This window comes from Polypterus senegalus, chromosome 1, assembly GCF_016835505.1.
Source record: "Polypterus senegalus isolate Bchr_013 chromosome 1, ASM1683550v1, whole genome shotgun sequence".
NCBI classification, from domain to species: Eukaryota; Metazoa; Chordata; class Cladistia; order Polypteriformes; family Polypteridae; genus Polypterus; species Polypterus senegalus.
In genome coordinates, this window is record NC_053154.1 from 145,201,085 (window position 1) to 145,221,971 (window position 20,887).

The 20,887-nt window shown below is 36.7% G+C and overlaps 1 protein-coding gene across 1 annotated transcript in view; it reads left to right on the plus strand.

The window, feature by feature from the left end:
• LOC120533090 (collagen alpha-5(IV) chain-like) overlaps positions 1-20,887 on the plus strand; it is a 224,616-nt gene that overhangs the window by 129,371 nt on the left and 74,358 nt on the right. Inside the window, exons 15-22 of the mRNA XM_039759763.1 lie at positions 2,777-2,836; positions 3,056-3,100; positions 4,553-4,606; positions 4,714-4,755; positions 5,264-5,345; positions 16,005-16,040; positions 17,279-17,443; positions 18,240-18,332. Coding sequence (XP_039615697.1) covers positions 2,777-2,836; positions 3,056-3,100; positions 4,553-4,606; positions 4,714-4,755; positions 5,264-5,345; positions 16,005-16,040; positions 17,279-17,443; positions 18,240-18,332 — 577 coding nt within the window. The remainder of the gene's footprint in view (positions 1-2,776; positions 2,837-3,055; positions 3,101-4,552; positions 4,607-4,713; positions 4,756-5,263; positions 5,346-16,004; positions 16,041-17,278; positions 17,444-18,239; positions 18,333-20,887) is intronic.

Genomic DNA, 20,887 nt, shown 5'->3' on the forward strand with positions numbered 1-20,887 from the left:
CCTTTTGGAAGTGGCCTCTTTCAGCAGAATAAAGAACCTTCCACCCTGCTATAATTGTTCATGAATGGTTTGAAGAACATAACAAATAGTTCAGGGTGTTGACTTGGTCTCCAAATTCCCAAGACCACAATCCAATGAAGCATCTGAGGGATGTGCAGAAAAAACAAGTCCTATTCATAGCGGTCTCACCTCGCAACTTACAGTACTTCAAGGATCTGCTGTTAACGTTTTGATACCACAGGACACCATCAGAGATCTTGTGGAGCCAGTGCCTTGACAAATCAGAGCTGTTTTGGCAGCACAAAGAGGATCTACACGATATTAGGCAGGTGGTTTTAATGTTATGGTTGATCGGTGTATAAACCCTTGACGCACATTTATCAGAAATCTCTGCACACTAGGGAAATTCCTCTTGACTGGAAGCCAGAAAATATTCTGTTGTTTAAAAAGGGTGATTGGTATAATCTAAGTAATTATAGGCTAGTAAGATTAATATGCATTACAGGCAAATTAACTGAAGTAAATTTTAAGAAAAAGTGGTATTCTTTAGGTATTAGTGCTTTAATAACTAATAAACTACCTAGATAGAAATTTAGACAACAAACTGTTTAAGTTTGCAGTTGATATTAAAGTAGGTGGAATATGAGATGATGTAAAATCAAACCAATCATTACAGAGGGAACTGTATAAATATGATCTTAGAAAAATGTGTGTCAGTTAAAATTTAATATAAACATAAAAAATATAAATGAAGCATAAAATAAACAAAGTATACATACATAAATTTGAATTTTTAGATTTGAATACATAGTAGAGATTTTGAAACCTGAAAATACCCCCCACAAGAAGGATCTAGGAGTCACAGCAAATTCATCACTGCCTACATCTACACCGTGTATGGAAATGATCAAAAAGGCTATTAGGATGTTAGGTTAAATATCACAATGTATTGAGTATATCTCAAGGGAGGTTATAATAAGCTGTATGATATGGTAGTGAGGTACCCCATGCAGTACTTTGTACAGTTTTGGTCACCATATAACAAAAAAGACAAACATACAAAGATATATATATATATATATATATATATATATATATATATATATATATATATATATATATATATATATATATGTATATATATATGTATATGTATATATATATATATGTATATGTATATATGTATATGTATATAAAAATAATACCTGTATATAATGCAAAATTCACTCACTCAATCACTCATAAACAAAAACACTATTCCCAGTTTAGTTAAAAAGCTAAAATATGTCAGGATGGTACATCTACGGCTGTAGGTATCTACTAAGTAAGGACATTTTGACACATGAATATTTAGATACCGCCCACACACACACAATTTTGACAACTAAATACAGTAAAACCTTGATTATCCATCAGGGGTTGGGACAGAGGCCGTGACATTTAAGAGAAAAGATGGATAGCAGAACAGCTACTTTAAAAAGGATAGACTGTAGATTAGTTTAGTGAATAATTTATTTACAAAACAAAACTCTATTAACAAAATATGTAGTTTAAACAAAATTAACTAATCCATATAATATTGTAACGACCAGCGTAATAAGCAAATACAACTCTGAAGTACTGTAGTTTTCCATGTTTTACTTGGAGTCTTTGTTCCATAACAAATGGTGCCCTGTCTTATACCCTGTCTGGGTTACGGAGCTCACCTCCAAAACAATAAAAAAAAGTTTTCCCTACCAATTAGTTTATCTCCTACTTCTTACATTATTTTTTTCGCTATATCGCAAGCACTCCTGCTTATTGCCTCCTGACACCCTACTGAAAACATCCTTATACCGCACCTTCCTTTTTTTTCTAACTTCTCCTTTCACTCATTTGCTAAGAGGTGTGTCCTCCCTTTACAGAACAGATATCCTTCATCCAGTCCCATCACTTACAAAGCATTACACTCTTTCTGCTCCCCAACAGTGCATCACATGCTGCCTGCACATCACAATATATTAACAAAACATAATATAACAGAATTTAAAAAGAAAATTACAACACAGAAGAACATTAATATTAATACAAAATAACGTTACTGTCAGTGGTTTCCATTTTTGACACATTTTTCAATTCTGTCGGCATCATGCTTTATATTGTTGACTGTTATTCTTCCTACTCCGTAAATTGAAACAATACTTGAAACACTTTCACCATTTCGTAAATGTTTCATAATTTCAATCTCTGTGACAATTCCAACATCACACATATACGTTTATCAGCCATAACAATGTATAGTAGATTAATTATAACAAAAGAGAAAAGTTACAAAACTGAAGGCTCATAACTGAGACTGTGGTGCTGGAAAGAACACTACATGCTAGCACAAGGGAAAGTTGTTCCAATGTGCAAAGTTTGCAGCATACTGAACAGCATTAGTAAGACAATAATAGGTAGATGCTGGTGTGCACAATTATTATTATTTTTTTGGCCCTGACAGTTAATCGAGTTGATGGATAATCAAGGTTTTATTGTACCTAAATCCAGATGTTCTGGCATATTTGTCTTTTTAAATTTCTTGTACAAATAAGCAACAAAAGGTATTAAGATAATACATAGTTAATGAAATCCATCAAACCGTGAGATTCCAATAAAAAAATAAAAAATGGCCAAATTACTCTTATATTTTCATTCTCAAAAAATGTGTAAGTGAAGTCACTAAGCTGTTTCTTAATGGGGTGGTGTTCCTTTAACCTATCCTATGCCTTTGTTTTTCTCTTGTAACTTATTACAGGGTGTCATTCCACCATATTACAAGGGTGTGGCAGGAGATCAGGGAGAACCTGGAGGAGAGGTATAATTAATATTTCATAAGCAATAAACAGATATCATGGTCAGTTTGTGGTCTATATATTTATGCAAAACTCTTAAACAAGAAATGCAACTTGGTCTAGTAATTGTTATACAAATTAAGTAATTGAATGTAATGTGTCCTTGTTTTTTAAATTATTTGTCAAGCATCCCTAAATAGTACAAATAGAGCTGCTATTTGAATGTAATGTTTTGTTCACAGGGAAAACCTGGAAAAGATGGCATACCTGGTGAACAAGGAATTCAGGTGGATTTTTATGCATCTTAGATTTTCTGGTTACAAAAAACTGCAGTTTGAACCAGTTATTTTGCATCATTAACATTTTTCTTTTATGTTTTACTTTTTAAAAGACTGAACTTTAATCTTAACAAATTGTTTTAATTGCCAGTAATTAAAAAAAATAGTATTTATTATACAATGAAAAACATTTGAACATTTTTAATCATTGAGACAAAGGATATTTTTTAACAATGTTCAACTCATTCATTTTTATAAACCACTTTCAATACAGGGTTGCAGGTCCTGAGCACAGGGTGCTAAATGATATAAACCTTTGACAAGACATCAGTTAACTTCATTCACACAGTCATTTTCACACATGCAACAACAACAAATTATTTCTTGTATAGCCCAAAATCACACAGGGAATGCTTCAAAGGGCTTTAACAGGCCCTATTTTTTGACAGCCCTCCCAGCTTTGACTCCCTAAGAAGACAAGAAAAAACTCCCCAAAAAAACCCTTGTAGGGGAAAAAAATGGAAGAAATCTTGGGAAAGGCAATTCAGAGAGAGACCTTTTTTCAGGTAGGTTGGGCATGCAGTTGGTGTCAAAAATTGGGGTAAATACAATACACAAAACAGAATACAAGTAATCCTCTTCACATAGATAGATGGCAATCTATCATTGCCACCTCAAAAATGCAATACAACAGTACAAACTACTTTGTTTGTGCAAAGTGCTCCTCACTAAGTGCAGGCACAAAGAACTGCAACAACTCTCAAGGCAAAATACAACAATAGATTGTGCTACTCAATCAATACAAAACTATTACATATGAGGATAGCAATATGTTTAAATACATCAAAACCAAGGTAGAAACTAATTAACATACTTGATAAACAACAATACCTGTCCATCAGTTAATTTTAGAACCATGGCCAGATTGTAGAAAAGAAATGAGACAAGCCAGACACAACCAGGGTCCTGGAGATCTCAGCCAGTTTTCAGTCATCTCCCCTCTACTGGCCATTCTACAGCTGAATTGGTGCTGGACAGGCCAATCTGATTTAAGGACCTTTCTACCCCATGATTTCCAGTTCACCTTTATCTGAGATGACAAGAATTCAGAGTTTCCAAAAATCTAATCTGCTCATCTGACTACCAGTTCATCTTTAAAACAAAACTGGAAACACTGGTATGAAGAGAACTTGTATACTTCACACAGATCGTATGAACACTAGGTACTGAACTCAGGCTTCTGGAGTTGTGATACTGCAGCAGTAAGCACTTCATCACTATATTGCAAGTAATCACTTTATTAACTCGGTAATTCAAAACAGCATATTTGAAAATGAAATTCTACTTTGCCATGCGGTACATTACTTGAGCAAATGTCAAAAGCTCTGGTGGATTATGAGCAGAGGAAAAATCTAGATTTTCAGAAAAAAAAATCATAATATTTTTGCTTTCTTTTTTCAGGGAGACAAAGGACAACCCGGTGACACTGGACCTCCAGGAATTCCTGCATCCAAAGTAAAGAAATATTTAAGGAATATATATATTATTATATTAGTAATGGAAGGTATTTTTCTGGTCCTGGCAAAGTAATGATTTAATGATTCTATTTTTTTTTTCTCTAGGGGCTAAAAGGAGATACCGGTTTAGTGGGACCTCCAGGCCGTGTCAGTATTGGGCTTGTTTAATATTTTTTTATTTAGACTTTGTTTGTGTGCAAAAAAATCTATCATGTATTGACATTATGATTGTATAAGTCTTACAGTTGTACTCTAATTCAATCATGTATATCTTGTGCTATGTAATTCTTAATACTATTTACTCACCTCCTGGCCTGGTTGTGGAGACATGACCCAGCACCTCTGTTGATAGCTTTAATAAGATCAAACATCATGTTTAAGCAGCTGCTTATAATTCAAATAACACAATGTAAAAGAAAACAAAGAATCTGGACACAGAATATTAATTTATATTTAACATACACTCTCTACTGGGAATTTAATATTTTTCTATTAAAGGTTAGCAGATGTAATGAATAATTGAATTGGGTATTTATTGGGATATTTGTGATGTTCTTCTTTTGCAGTACAATGTGAATAAACAGTGATCTAAGATTTCTCAGGTATTATTATAGAACTTTTCTCATGCTGCTTTTTTTATACTTTTTTACTTTAGAAAATAATGTTGGACAGCAAAGTTAAAGGAAAGCAGGGACCACCAGGCCAGCAGGGATCTTCAGGGCAGCCTGGTCGGCCAGGTAAATTATATTATGTGTTTCCTAATTCAAGTAATCACCTTTACTTAATACTGGACATACATGTAGAATTGTGAGAAACCTGCACAATATTGTTAGTTATAAAAACATAGACACTAAATAGAAAATATTTTAAAATATCACGCTATCACAAGAGTCAAGGACATTGGACAAGAGTGTTCACCTTTTCAAAAAATAACTGGCAAAGGTTTAGAATAATCAACAACAATAACGTTTATCTCTGTTTCACATAGCTTTACAATGTGTCAGAGAAATAGTTACAAGCAAAGAAAAAGGAAATAAAAAATTTGTAAGAATAATAATGAAAAAGTAATAAAAGAAAAATCAATAAAGCTTACATAACATATAATTAGTAGCATCCTTATAAGGTCTCCATATCAGAAAACATGCCTCCAATGTAAATTTGTCTCATATTTATGTCGTACTTTTGTTGGCTTTACTCTTGATATGAAGTTATAAAAAATATTAGCCTAAAAGTCAAAACTAAGCAGCAGCAATGAATGTACTTGTTTGGTTCCTGTTGTCTCCCAGGATGGAGGCAATGTTTTATCATGGAGTGTTCAGGTTACTCTGAGAGACTTTAAAGTCCAGACATGGAGTTCAGATACTTTTTTTCTCTCTTGGCTTTGGTTGTACCCAATGACAAATAGCTATACAGTGATCCCTCGCTATATCGCACTTCGACTTTCGCGGCTTCACTCCATCGCGGATTTTAAATGTAAGCATATCTAAATATATATGACGGATTTTTCGCTGGTTCGCGGACAATGGGTCTTTTAATTTATGGTACATGCTTCCTCAATTTGTTTGCCCAGTTGATTTCATACAAGGGACGCTATTGGCGGATGGCTTAGATGCTACCCAATGAAAGCATGTATTACGTATTAAATAAAACTCCCCAATGATATACGATATGCTTCCCGCGCGGTGCTTGATTGTTTGCTTTTCTATGTCTCGCTCACTCACTCTGCCTGACGGAGGGGGTGTGAGCAGAGGGGCTGTTTGCCTAGAGGATACGGACGCTTCTCTAAAATGTGCTGCTTTATCGCGGTGCTTTGGCAGACTTAAAAGCCCAAAAGCACGTATTGATTTTTTGATTGTTTTTCTCTCGTGCTCCCTCTCTCTCTCTGACATTCTGTGCTCCTGACACGCATTCTTTGAAGAGGAAGATATGTTTGCATTCTTTTAATTGTGAGAAAGAACTGTCATCTCTGTCTTGTCATGGAGCACGGTTTAAACTTTTGACTAAAGGGTGTTATTTCATGTCTAGAGGGCTCTAATAATATTAACAGTGTGGGAGAGTTTATAAGGGCTTAAAATATATAAAAATAACCATACAAACATATGGTTTCTACTTCGCGGATTTTCACCTTTTTTGGGGGGTTCTGGAATGCAAACCCCCGCGATCGAGGAGGGATTACTGTACTACAGTTACAGTTTTTGAAGGTTATCTCTTGCCAACATAAATACTTCTACTGAGATTTTATGATCAGTCAGATCTTTCTTCAGCAAGATATGAAGATATGTAAGGTCTGTCTTGCTCATGCAATTCACTGTCTTTTAGTGTGGCTGCTCTTAAAGTGGAACCCACCTCCAGTTCTGTTATAAATTCTCTCCCACTGTTATAGTTCTACACTGGATTCCTCTTTAGAATTAAAATAGTTACTCCTGTGGAGGTCACAGCCTAAGCAATAGAGGGTCCGCTGAACCAATCAGATGCTGACCCAGGCTAAGATGCAGAGAGAGCAGGGAGCTAGCAGTGACACTAGGTTAAAAATTAGGCAGTAGACATTTTGTCATTTGTTTCTTGGGAGCACAAATGCACAAAAATTTGGTTGATAATTGGTACAAGTCTACCCATCAAGCACAAATTTTAATTATAACCATCATTTTCTCTGACAAAGGCTCTTTTGTGAGTAATATATGCTTCGCAGGAATGTCATATGATTGTGATTGATATTGAAACATACAGATGCTACACACCAAATGCTCTGTTTCATCAGTTCCACAGAGAATCTCTTCCCTTGGTTTGATAAAAAGGGTTTCTTCATGGGTGAATGGGATTTTGAGGTTACATTTCAGTAAAAAGGGCTGCTTCTTGGCTTGTTCAGATTAGCTATGCCAAGGGAAAGACAGCAATGCCACTTGGTTTTACAAAGTCAACTGATATACCATATTTAAATATTTTGTTACGATTTAAAATTAATTCTCTTATTAATATGGTTCAAAATATTTTATACTTGGTTTTGTTTGTTTTATGTAGTAACTGGAATAAAAATCTAACACTGCATGTTATTCCTTGATTAACCAGGGTAGAATTCTGCATTGCAAATATTAGTTAAGTGTGTTAAAACAAGGACAGCAAAAAACAATAACTCTGGAAAAATTATCATCTTGGTTGTTATCACAGTAGTTGAGCATTAAATTATTAGTTGTAATCTCAGTATAATAAAGGAATACTCCACCCAAAAATTATATTGTTTCTTAAATGTTACATATACCATGTACATGGTAGTGATGGCTGAGAAAATGTTTTATTCTCATGTTTTCACACAAAATGAAGCTATTAAAGTGAACAATGAAAGTGGACATGGTCAATGTTGGAAACAGCAAACAGTATCAAAACGTCCATGAAAAAGTCACACGTTACTCATGTCACATAATCCACACAAAGTCATCCAGTTGAAACTCAGAATGTCCAAAACACAGAAAAGGCAGGAGTCTTGTCCAGTATATCAAGTGCAGAGGCAGTTCTTAAATTCAAATGCATGACCCCATGTGAAAGGATTCCGAGGTGTGGACTACTTTCATTTTAACGGAGGATTATTTTTAGGATTCAATCTGTCTTTGTGACTCGAACAGCCATACAGTAATCCCTCCTCGATCGCGGGGGTTGCGTTCCAGAACCCCCTGCGATAGGTGAAAATCCACGAAGTAGAAACCATATGTTTGTACGGTTATTTTTATATATTTTAAGCCCTTATAAACTCTCCCACACTGTTTATAAATATTCTCCGCACAGTTATACAGTAAACCCTAGAGTCTGGAACGGATTAACCGCGATAAACGAATTTCCACGAAGCAGGATTCTTTATTTATAAATCTAATATTTTCGCAGTTAGAGCATAGAAAGTCTGTTTACCTTCTAAATACGTTTTTTAACATTATTAGAGCCCTCTAGACATGAAAGAACACCCTTATAGTCAAAAGTTTAAACTGTGCTCCAGGACAAGACAGATATGACAGTTCTTTCTCACAATTAAAAGAATACAAACATATCTTCTTCTTCAAAGGAGTGCGCATCAGAAGCAGAGAATGTCAGAGAGAGAGAGAGACAGAAAGAGAAAAGCAAACAATCAAAAATCAATATGAGCTGCTGGGCTTTTAAGTATGCGAAGCACCGTGATAAAACGGCCGCAAGAAAAAGGGAGCAATGTGAAGGTAGTCTTTCAGCATTTTTGAGAGGAGCGTCAGTATCCTGTAGGCAAACAGCCTCTGTGCAAACAGCCCCTCTGCTCACACCCCCTCTGTCAGGAGCAGAGAATGTCAGAGAGAGTGAGAGAGACAGAGAAAAGCAAACAATCAAAAATCAATACGTGCTGCTAGAGCTTTTAAGTGTGCGGAGGAGTTTTATTTAATACGTAATACATGCTCTGATTGGGTAGCTTCTCAGCCATCCGCCAATAGCATCCCTTGTATGAAATCAATTGGGCAAACAAACTAAGGAAGCACGTACCATAAATGAAAAGACCCATTGTCCGCAGAAATCCGCGAACCAGCGAAAAATCCACGATATATATTTAGATATGCTTACATTTTAAATCCGCGATGGAGTGAAGCCACGAAAGTCGAAGCGCAATATAGCGAGGGATCATTGTGTATATATATATATATATATATATATATATATAATAAATATATATATATATATATATATATATATGTATGTATGTATGTATGTATGTATGTATGTATGTATGTATATATATATATATATATATATATATATATATGTATGTATGTATATATATAGACGTCTAAGTGTGGAAGTGTGTGTGCGTCTGTCTGGCCCCGAAGTGAGAGGTAGAGCCAGGGTAAGGGCTCTAGCTCCAAGGATACGCAAGCAAGGCCAGCACACCGGCAAAAGGAAACCTACGAAGAAAGACGGTCACTTAGCTGCTAATGCACAAACGATGCAAGCACGTCTGCAACATGAAGAGAGAGATGCCCAGAGTACTTCTGACGATTTCAATACTTTCTTGGATCCTGTGCTGTTATCGGCTTACACAGTTAGTATGTATGTATATATATATATACAGTATATATATATATATACATACATACAGTGGAACGTCGTTTCACGAACGTCTCGGTTCACGTACAACTCGGTTCACGCCTAAAAAGTTTGCCAAACTTTTGCCTCGGTTCACGACCACACACTCGATATACGAACAAGCCAGTTTATCTTTCGGTTTGTGTGTGCCGATGATTTCCACATGTGTTGCATTGTTCTCGGTCAGAGGTGCCTGCCTGCTGCTGAGAGAGAGAGAGGGGAGGGTGCGTGCACGTGCGTGCCTGCCTGCTGCTGAGAGAGAGAGAGAGAGAGCCTGCACATGCGTGCCTGCCTGGCTGGTTCATACGCGCCGATTACTGTATTTAAGCAGAGCCGCTCCCTGTTCATTGTTCTCAGTCAGACGTGCGTGCTTTACCTGCGCCCTCTTTGTGCTCTACAGTATTTCGTGTGCTTTTGCAGTTAAGTATGGCTTCTAAGCAAGTAAAGAGGGGTGAGAAAAAAGTTTTGAAGAAAATTGAAATTGAAGTAAAGAAAGAAATTATTGAAAAGTTTGAGCGTGGCGTTCGTGTTACTGATCTTGCCGCCGAGTACAAGAAGTCAAAATCTACTATTTCGACTAAAGCAGAAAGAATCTATTAAAGCAGCTGATATTGCAAAAGGAGTTACAGTCTTAACCAGGCAGAGGCTTCATATGCTGGAAGAGATGGAAAAACTGTTTACCAGTTTACTCATTTACCAATTTGAGAACCCTCGTGCTTTCAAGCAGCACAATGTAAACAAAGCCGGACTGCCAGTAATGTGGAGGTCAAACACGAAGGGTTGGGTCACAAGGACTTTGTTTTTGGAATGGCTGCATGAGGCTTTCGCTCCCACCAGCTAAACAGCTAAAAACACCAGAAACCCAAGAAATCACAAGAGAGAAAACACCTGAAGGAAAACATCCCCCCATTGCGGAGCCAGACTCTCCCTCCTCTCCACCCAGTTCCTCCTCACTTCCTCCAGAACTCGACTCATGCAAGGTTAGTTTTCTTGGTGGTTTTTGTATTACGGATTTTTTAAAAGGTAATTTTTCAGTTTGTAGCGTGATTTGTTGCAATGTTACTTTTCTCTTTTTTCAAATGTTTGCTTTTTTCCCTGCGCTTAAAACTCATTAAAGTGTTTACATGGAGTTGTTCATAGCGTGATTTGTTGCAATGTTACTTTTCTCTTTTTTTAAATGTTCGTTTTTTTTCCCTGTGCTTAAAACTCATTAAAGTGTTTACATGGAGTTGTTCATAGCATGATTTGTTGCAATGTTACTTTTCTCTTTTTTCAAATGTTCCTTTTTTTCCACTGTGCTTAAAACTCATTTTAAAAAAAGTGTTTGCAGCGATCGGGCTGTAAGGCTATTAGCATGAACTCTTGCAATGTTACTTTTTTGGTTGCTTGTAGTTGGTTTTTAAATTAAAGTTCGGATTTGTTCAAATGTTCCCATCTGTTCAGAGAGAGAGAGAGAGAGAGAGAGAGAGCGCGAGCAAGCCTGCACATGTAGCTGAGCAAGGAGCCTGGGTGTTTTGTGTCAGTGTTAGTCAATGTTTTCACATTAGTTTACTATTACACTGTTTATTCTATGGTGTAATTAACTATATTTGTGCTTAATCTTTACATATATTTACATATTTACATATATATTTACATACAGTTCGTACGGTCTGGAATGGATTAATTGTATTTACATACAATCCTATGGGGGAAATTGCTTCGGTTCACGACCAACTCGGTTTACGACCACAGTTTTGGAACAAATTATGGTCGTGAACCGAGGTTCCAGTGTATAAGCCATATACCACTCATCACGAAATCTCCCGAACCATGAGGACTTGGGATTTGAAATTTTGAATGTAGGTTACTCTTGGCCCATAGGTGCTTGCTAAGAAACAGTTTTAGAAATTTCATGGTCCAACCAAGTTCTGTCTGTATGTCTGTCCGCTTTTCACAAGACAATTACTTAACGGATTTAGGTCTGGTTGTTTTCACTAATTTGCTTGAACTTCCCGGTTGATTTTGTGACTTCGCTCATTGCGCTAACTACCATAGTTTGCTTGCGCTACCGATGTATTTATGCAAATCCAACAGAGTGGCTGTGGGCCGAGAGCAGGGGGGCGGGGCCTTCCTCATTCCCTCGCCAGCCTTTCTTCGAGTTAGTCTACTTCTCACCATGTGTTGGGGTGCACCTTGCCTCCGCTTGGCTAGCGATACCTGTTTGTTCAACACACATTATCATCTACAGATTGTTAAGGAGTAACGTTTGATGTTTTTGAGAGAGATATTAGAGATATGTGTGTTTTAGAGGGTAGCTGTTTGCCAGAGATATCATGGGCATGTGATTTTCTCCCCACACGGGGAACACTTTCCCGTTAGAGCTGAGCATGATCAGATATAGTGCCAACGTCTATTGATTTTTAAAGTTTGTCCTGTTTCATTAAGTCAATGTATGTGTGTGTGTATATGTATATATGTTCCAGTATCACTTCCAAACAGCTAGAGCGATTTTCATGACACTTGGTTTCTCATTGGTCGACTTAAATTACTGTAGGGTGAAATCAAACCTAATCCACCCCCTTCTGGGTAGGGTGGAGGTGTGATCTTGCGATCATGTATATTGTACATGTTATCATCCAGTTGACACTCGGAATGACCACCAGTGGACGAACTAGAGGTGACTGCCAGTATTCTTTATGTTTGAGCACCACCTGTTGTGCCCCTGTTGCTTTTGAAATTAAATAGAGTTGGCCGGTTCCGATTGTCAACTGGATAATAATATACATATGAGACCGCAAGACAAGCACATTACTGAGTCTTCATTGTTTGTTAATTTATTTTTATTTTTAAAGTTGTGTTTTTAAATTATATTTTTCTCAAACAATAAAAAAAAAAAACACTTTATTTTCCTCCCGGGCAATGCTGAGAATTTCAGCTAGTACTATGTACAATCAGTAGTGTTTTAAAGTCAATTCCAAAAGACATGGGTAACCAATGTAATAATGTTAAAACTAGTGAGGTGTGCTCAGATTTTCTTTTTCTGACTAAAGTTCTTGATGCTGCATTCTGGACTAATTGCAACCGATTGGTGTCTTTCTTTGGTAGACCAATTAAGAGTCCTTTACAGAAATCTAGCCAATTGAAAATAAAAGTAGAAATTAATTTCTCAGCATTGTGCAGTGTTATAAAACGTCTAACTTTTGCAATGTTCCTTAAATGGAAAAATGGAGTATTAGTAATCTGGTTAATATGTGGTATAAATTTAGTTCTTAGTCCATGACTACGCCTAAATGCTTCACTTTCTCCTTGACTTTAATGCTTAGGGGTTAAGTTTATTTCTAACACCCTCACTATTTTCATATTCATTAACAACTAAGGTTTCAGCTTATTCCTTATTTAGTCCAAGGAAATTACTACTTATCCATTCTGAAATACAAGAAAGACATTGGGTCAGAAAGCCCAGAGCATCTAGTTAATCAGGTTCTATAGGCAAATAAAGCCGTGTGTCATCTGTATAACTATGATAGTTTACCTTGTGTTTTGAAATAATCTAGCATAATGGGAGCATGTAGACTGAAAAAAGTAGTGGTCCCAGAAAAGGCCGTTGTGGTACAATATCATTGATCTCTGAACTACAATCACCATAACCAATGTAAAGCAATACTTATTTTATTGAAGTAAGAATACCTGTATTACAGTGATCCCTTGCTGTATCGCGCTTTGACTTCCGTGGTTTTGCTCTATCGCGGATTTTATATGTAAGCATATGTAAATGTATATTGCGGATTTTTCGCTGATTCGCGGATTTCTGCGGACAATGGGTCTTTTAATTTATGGTACATGCTTCCTCAGTTTGTTTGCCCAGTTGATTTCATACAAGGGACGCTATTGGCGGATGGCTTAGAAGCTACCCAATCAGAGCACGTATTACATATTAACTAAAACTCCTCAATACTATAAGATATGCCTCCTGCGCGGTGCTCGATTGTTTGCTTGTCTCTGCCTCTATCTCACCCTCTCTGACATTCTCTGCGCCTGACGGAGGGGGTGTGAGCAGAGGTGCTGTTTGCACAGAAGCTGTTTGCCTAGTGGATACGGACGATCCTCTAAGAAATGCCGCTTTATCGAGGTGCGTCCAAAAGCACACTTATTGATTTTTTGATTGTTTGCTTTAATCTCGTGCTCTCTCTCTCTCTGACGTTCTCTGCGCTTGACGGAGGAGATGTGAGCAGAGGGGCTTTTTGCACAGAGGCTGTTTGCTTAGAAGATACAGACGCTCCTGTAAAAAATGCTGAAAGGCTACCTTCGCATTGATCCCTTCATTGCCGCTGCTTTATCGCGGTGCTTGCATACTTAAAAGCGCAACAGCCCTATTGATTTTTCATTGTTTACTTTACTCTCTCTCTGACATTCTCCGCTCCTTACGCGCACTTTGAAGAGGAAGATATGTTTGCATTCTTTTAATTGTGAGAAAGAACTGTCATCTCTGTCTTGTCATGGAGCACAGTTTAAACTTTTGACTAAAGGGTGTTATTTCATGTCTAGAGGGCTCTAATAATGTTAAACGTATTTAGAAGGTCGTAAACAGGTTTTCAATACTCTAACTGCGAAAATATTAGATTTATAAATAAAGAATCCTACTTCGTGGAAATTCATTTATCTGTCTGGAGCGGATTAACCGCGATAAACAAGGGTTTACTGTATAACTGTGCGGAGAATATTTATAAACAGTGTGGGAGAGTTTCTAAGGGCTTAAAATATATAAAAATAATCATACAAACATATGGTTTCTACTTCGCGGATTTTCACTTATCGCGGGGGGTTCTGGAACGCAACCCCCGCGATCGAGGAGGGATTACTGTACTTAAAAAAATACATGCATTACTACGTTACTACTGAAATTCAAAAAAAAAAAAATGATTGTGCTATTTTGCAGAAATGTTACGTTTGTTCTGTACTGCACTTGTGCACTCTGGCCATCTGGTGACAGTTGGTAAGGAAAAGTTTAAGTACATGCAATCAACTGAAAACAACTGAACAAAAGTTAAAGGCTACTGCTGCATGTGCTGAAAGGTAAATTTAGGGATGCAGGGAGCCAGTAATATTCGCAGTAGTGTTGAGTGTTAAGACAAGACGTAGTGGACTTCCGGTCCTTTGCAGGGCTCATTCACATAGCCAAGCAGAAGACTGTGCTGTATGCAGTCCAGTAACAGAAACTTATTACTAGTATCATTCTAGTTTTCATCCTAGTATCTGCTATCAATATATTGAAATAGTATGATCTGGTGGTGAAGCAACCGGCGTTCATATTGCGAATCTTAAGGGACTCAATTTGGTAAAGCATGCTATTTACTGTACAATTCATGAAAGGCTAAATTTGTTTATAAAACACTAGAAAATGATCAAGTTTGACTGTGTTTCAAGTCAGTTTTCAAGAATGTTCATGCATAGTGTCTGAAGTAGATCAAGTCGAAATCTTTTCTTCACAGACATGGTATATATATATATACATTTGCCATGCAAACTTGTGTTCTAAAGTTAGTGCTTTCTATAAATTTAGAAAATGTTGCCCACACTTTTAAATGGAGGTATGGGGCATGGAGGAGTCTGAAAAATCTAAAAAATGTACAGACACTAATATAGTGATTGCTGACTTTAAGGTGGCTCTACAATGCGTCATTATAATTGTGTGAAACAGTGTCTCCTGCTTTTCATCCACTTCCTGCCACCCTGTAATGGTGATACAGTGGATTCAGAAAGTATTCAGACCTTTTACATTCTGCACACTTTTGTGTGGTAGATTTAATTTTAAATGTATTCATTTGTAATTTTTGTACCTCAATCTATATTTAATAGCCCATCATGACAAAGTGAGAACATGTTATTTAGAGATGTGTGCAGATTTATTAAAAATCAAATACTGAAATCTTTTCTTTATATAAACATACAAACCCTGTGACTTTGGGACAAGTCTTTGACTGTCGTTTAGTAACCTTGCCAAAGCCCAGACTTAAACCCTTTAGATCATCTATGGAAAGACTAGAAAATGACAGTTTATAGATGCTTTCCATCCAATGTAAGTGGAAGAATGGGTAAACCGCCCAAATCCTGGTGTGCAATGCTTGTAGGAACTTTCCCAAAAAGACTCAAAGCAGTAACTGCTGCCAAAGGAACTTCTACAAAGGAACTGTGATATAATTGTGTCGCAAATTACACAGAATATTAGCAAAATTTATAATTAAAAGTTTACAGTAGTTATTCATTAACATATGTATTACATTAATCAAAAGCATAAATAAAAACATTTTCTAATTTCATTAATGCAGGTCTCAAAGGAATGCCAGGTCCACCTGGAAAAGCAGGTAATAATTTATATCATACAGTGTATGTTATACAGTAAGTAGTAACAACTTGTAGATGGTTGTTTAGTTGATTTTTATAATGCAGCATGCCATACTGGATTTTGGTTATTCCTGTTGTTTATAACATATGCCATAGGAAACCAAGTGCTGTTTTTTGTTCTGACCTAATTTTTTTTATGTTTTTATTGTACTTCTATCTTGCTATATTCAAAGTCTACAGTAGCAAAATTCAAAATCACAATCTTTGCACTCTGTCATACACACCTCTTCTTCCTTACCACCTCCATTCTTCTCATATGCCACAAAAATACCTCTCCATCAAGTTAATGACCAAGATTAAATTCTTGTTAGAGACCTGTGATCATGTCCATGGGGTACACATGCTTTATATCACTCTTCTTAGAGGCATTGTAGAATTTTTTTTCAAGCCTCGCATCAGCCTCTGTTCATTTTCATTTTCAACATGCAAAGGAATAACCCCATTGTATGGAATATGTTAATTAGGAAAGAATTAATTGAAATAAAATTGACTTTAAAAAGGTGGCTCAGGATGAAACTAAGAAAAGCTCTAATGTGCAAAATGTAAAGAAAGAAATATCCCCACATACTACATTGATGTGGTAATAACAACACAAAATATGTAATCTCCATTCTTCAGTCCTGAAATTTGATCTTTAAAATAATATAAGGGAGGAGTTATCACATTGCAATGTGACATTCCTAGCCATGTAAATTGTACAGTGTGCTGTAATGAAGGTGTCTTACAATATTTGAGATGCAATTGATTACATTTTGATTTATTTTTACAATTGGAGCACAGGCAGATGAACTGACCTGCTTATGATCACACAGTGTCAGTAGCAGGATTTGAACTCACAACCTCAGTATTTGAAGTCCAAAAAGCCCTAAATATTACATCACATTTAAGTCCTTTGGGCCTTATTTTCGAGACTGCAACAGTATAGTTTTGTTTAAAGTACTTAAAAAAGACTGAAGACCCACCTCTTTGTATCTTACCATCAGGGCTAATATCCTAAATGTTCTAATATGAATTTACATGATAATCTGAGGAAGTCACACCCAAACTAATCCAGTTAATATATGTTACAGGGCATCCATTGTTTATTTATGTATTTTTTTGTGTACAAGGAGCTAAGGGAGTCAACAATATTGGGTACAGTATGCCCTTGTGAAAAGAATATGTTAGTTATGTAAGCATTTTTTTTTTCTATTTCTAGGAAATAGTATTATAGGTTCCCCAGGACTTCCTGGACCTCCAGGATTCAGAGGCCCAAAAGGAGATACCGGTGACCCAGGAATCACCCTCTATGGTATACCAGGAAAAACTGGCCCCACAGGACTACCAGGATCTCAAGGCCCACGTGGTCCTCCTGGGCCCCCAGGTATTCCAGTTGAAAATGAAATTAAAAAATAAATAAGCCAACCTTTGGTTATTTAAACTTTTTAAGCAAAATCAGCAATGCATTTGTTGAAATATTAACATTCAGTACAATATTTTGTATTGTGAAGGACCTAATTATTTTTTTGTGGATAAATAATTTCATATGTTCAATTTGTGAAGCAGCTTGTTCAGACTTTGGAACAAAAATGTATAGATTACAACAAAAAGGTGTTTTCTTCAAAAATACTGATCATGAGCAAGGAAAAACACATTTCATAAGTTATTTTGTTACCTGGAGAACAGCCAATAAGACTAGACATTATTGTTCCATTCCTTATATCCATATACAGTATTATAATAATTCTGGTCATGTTGTGAAAGGCAACTGGCATGATTGCTGACAACAGCATAGCTGAGATAAACTTAAAATTAATAACAACAAAATAACAGTAGTACCTGTTATTCCAAAAATGTTAACAAAACAAAATTGGATATTCTGTAATGAAAACCCAGCACACATGTAGCATATCATATCTTAAAGTCATATAGTATCATGGTGACTGGATTAAGAATTAAGAAAACTAGCTCACTCTTATAAAGGTTAAGATTAATAAATAAATGATATAAAACAAAACAAGATATTATTATGCAATCCTGGCACAACAGGGCTTTCAAAAAATCTGCTCATCTGTTCATGTTGTTAGTATGTAAGCTGTGTTGATAACCAGCTTTTTATAAAATACAATTTAATAAATATCTCATTGCTGTTAGAATGATACAAATGCTTGATGCTTTAGGTCCAATTAAGGAGATCGAAGGACCCCCTGGATTTCCTGGCATTGAAGGCATAATTGGTTTACCTGGAATGAAAGGATTCTCTGGACCAAGAGGTCAGTCATCTTTTCACTTAGGCCACAAGCATATACAGTAGTCACTTTTATTGAAATGTCTTAGTATCATGTTATTGTTATGGACATACAGTGCATCCAGAAAGTATTCACAATGCATCACTTTTTCCACATTTTGTTATGTTACAGCCTTATTCCAAAATGGATTAAATTCATTTTTTTCCTCAGAATTTGACACAAACACCCCATAATGACAACGTGAAAAAAGTTTACTTGAGGTTTTTGCAGATTTATTAAAAATAAAAAAATTGAGAAAGCGCATGTACACAAGTATTCACAGCCTTTGCCATGAAGCTTAAAATTGAGCTCAGGTGCACCCTGTTTCTCCTGATAATCCTTGAGATGTTTCTGCAGCTTAATTGGAGTCCACCTGTGTTAAATTCAGTTGATTGGACATGATTTGGAATGGCACACACCTGTCTAAATAAGGTCCCACAGTTGACAGTTCATGTCAGAGCATAAACCAAGCATGAAGTCAAAAGAATTGTTTGTAGACCTCCAAGACAGGATTGTCTCGAGGCACAAATCTGGGGAAGGTTACAGAAAAATTTCTGCTGCTTTGAAGGTCCCAATGTGCACAGTGGCCTCCATCATCCGTAAGTGGAAGAAGTTCGAAACCACCAGGACTCTTCCTAGAGCTGGCCGGCCATCTAAACTGATTGATGGGGGAGAAGGGCCTTAGTCAGGGTGGTGACCAAGAACCCAATAGTCACTCTGTCAGAGCTCCAGAGGTCCTCTGTGGAGAGAGGAGAACCTTCCAGAAGGACAACCATCTCTGCAACAATCCACCAATCAGGCCTGTATGGTAGAGTGGCTAGACGGAAGCCACTCCTTAGTAAAAGGCACATGGCAGCCCACCTGGAGTTTGCCAAAAGGCACCTGAAGGACTCTCAGACCATGAGAAACAAAATTCTCTTGTCTGATGAGACAAAGATTGAACTCTTTGGTGTGTATGCCAGGCTTCACGTTTGGAGGAAACCAGGTACCGCTCATCACCAGGCCAATACCATCCCTATAGTGAAGCATGGTGGTGGCAGTATCATGCTGTGGGGATGTTTTTCAGTGGCAGGAACTGGGAGGATAGTCAGGATAAAGGGAAAGATGACTTCAACAATGTACAGAGACATCCTGGATGAAAACCTGCTCCAGAGCGCTCTTGACCTCAGACTGGGGCGACGGTTCATCTTTCAGCAGGACAACGACCCTAAGTACAATGCCAAGATATCAAAGGAGTGGCTTCAGGACAACTCTGTGAATGTCCTTGAGTGGCCCAGCCAGAGCCCAGACTTGAATCCGATTGAACATCTCTGGAGAGATCTTAAAATGGCTGTGCACCGACGCTTCACATCCAATCTGATGGAGCTTGAGAGGTGCTGCAAAGAGGAATGGGTGAAACTGGCCAAGGATAGGTGTGCCAAGCTTGTGGCATCATATTCAAAAAGACTTGAGGCTGTAATTGCTGCCAAAGGTGCATAGACAAAGTATTGAGCAAAGGCTGTGAAATACTTATGTACATGTGATTTCTCAGTTTTTTTATTTTTAATAAATTTGCAAAAACCTCAAGTAAACTTTTTTCATGTTGTCATTATGGGGTGTTGTGTGTAGAATTCTGAGGAAAAAATGAATTTAATCCATTTTAGAATAAGGCTGTAACATAACAAAATGTGGAAAAAGTGATGTGCTGTAAATACTTTCCGGATGCACTGTAAATGGAGTCTACAAATTATCTGACATTTTTGATGAAATGTTTGGGGAAAAATTTTATTTTTATAGCTTCTATGAATGGTGTTAATAATTTTGGAGGTAACTTAGTTGAATGTTTAAAAAAAATAACTTTCAATGAGTAGCCATTAGGGCCTGCAGCCTTCCCAAGATGGAGTGAGTTTTATAGCATCTTGTGCTTCTGAGAATGTCAGATGTTTATCAAGTTCTTCTAGGCTAAAAGTATCGAGCTGTGGTTTTTGTATTATATCAAAAATCTCCTTAGATTGTGTCTCATCTTCTTTAATCTGAGAGAAATATAAGGACTTATAATATTCCTTTAATTTGTAAGTTATATTTTTATGGTTTCTGATTTTATCTCCAGTTGCGTTGGTAATTTCTTTTATTGTGTTGCAAACTTCCTGCTAATGAATTTGTTGAACTTAAATGTTATTAGGTTTCTCTCATCATCATAATGATGTCACGATTTAAAGATGAATATTTTATTTTCTTTTTCTGTCAACAGATTAAATTCTTATTATAAGGCCTATCTTTTCCAGTATATTGCCTTATTTGGAGATGTGGCATATTCATGATCTGCTCTGCAAATCTCACTAATTAACTCCGGATCCTTCGTGATTTCCAGTTTAGTTTAAAGAGACAGATGAAATAATGTGTCCTTTGATAAACACTTTCAGAGATCCCCAAATTGTTCCTTTAGAAACGTCTGAGGAAGATTTAGTCTCTAAAAATCATTGATTTGTTTCGAGATGAATAACAACAGGGGTTTAAGACGTCAGTTAGATGAGTGTGTAGGGCATAATAATTCATGCTTC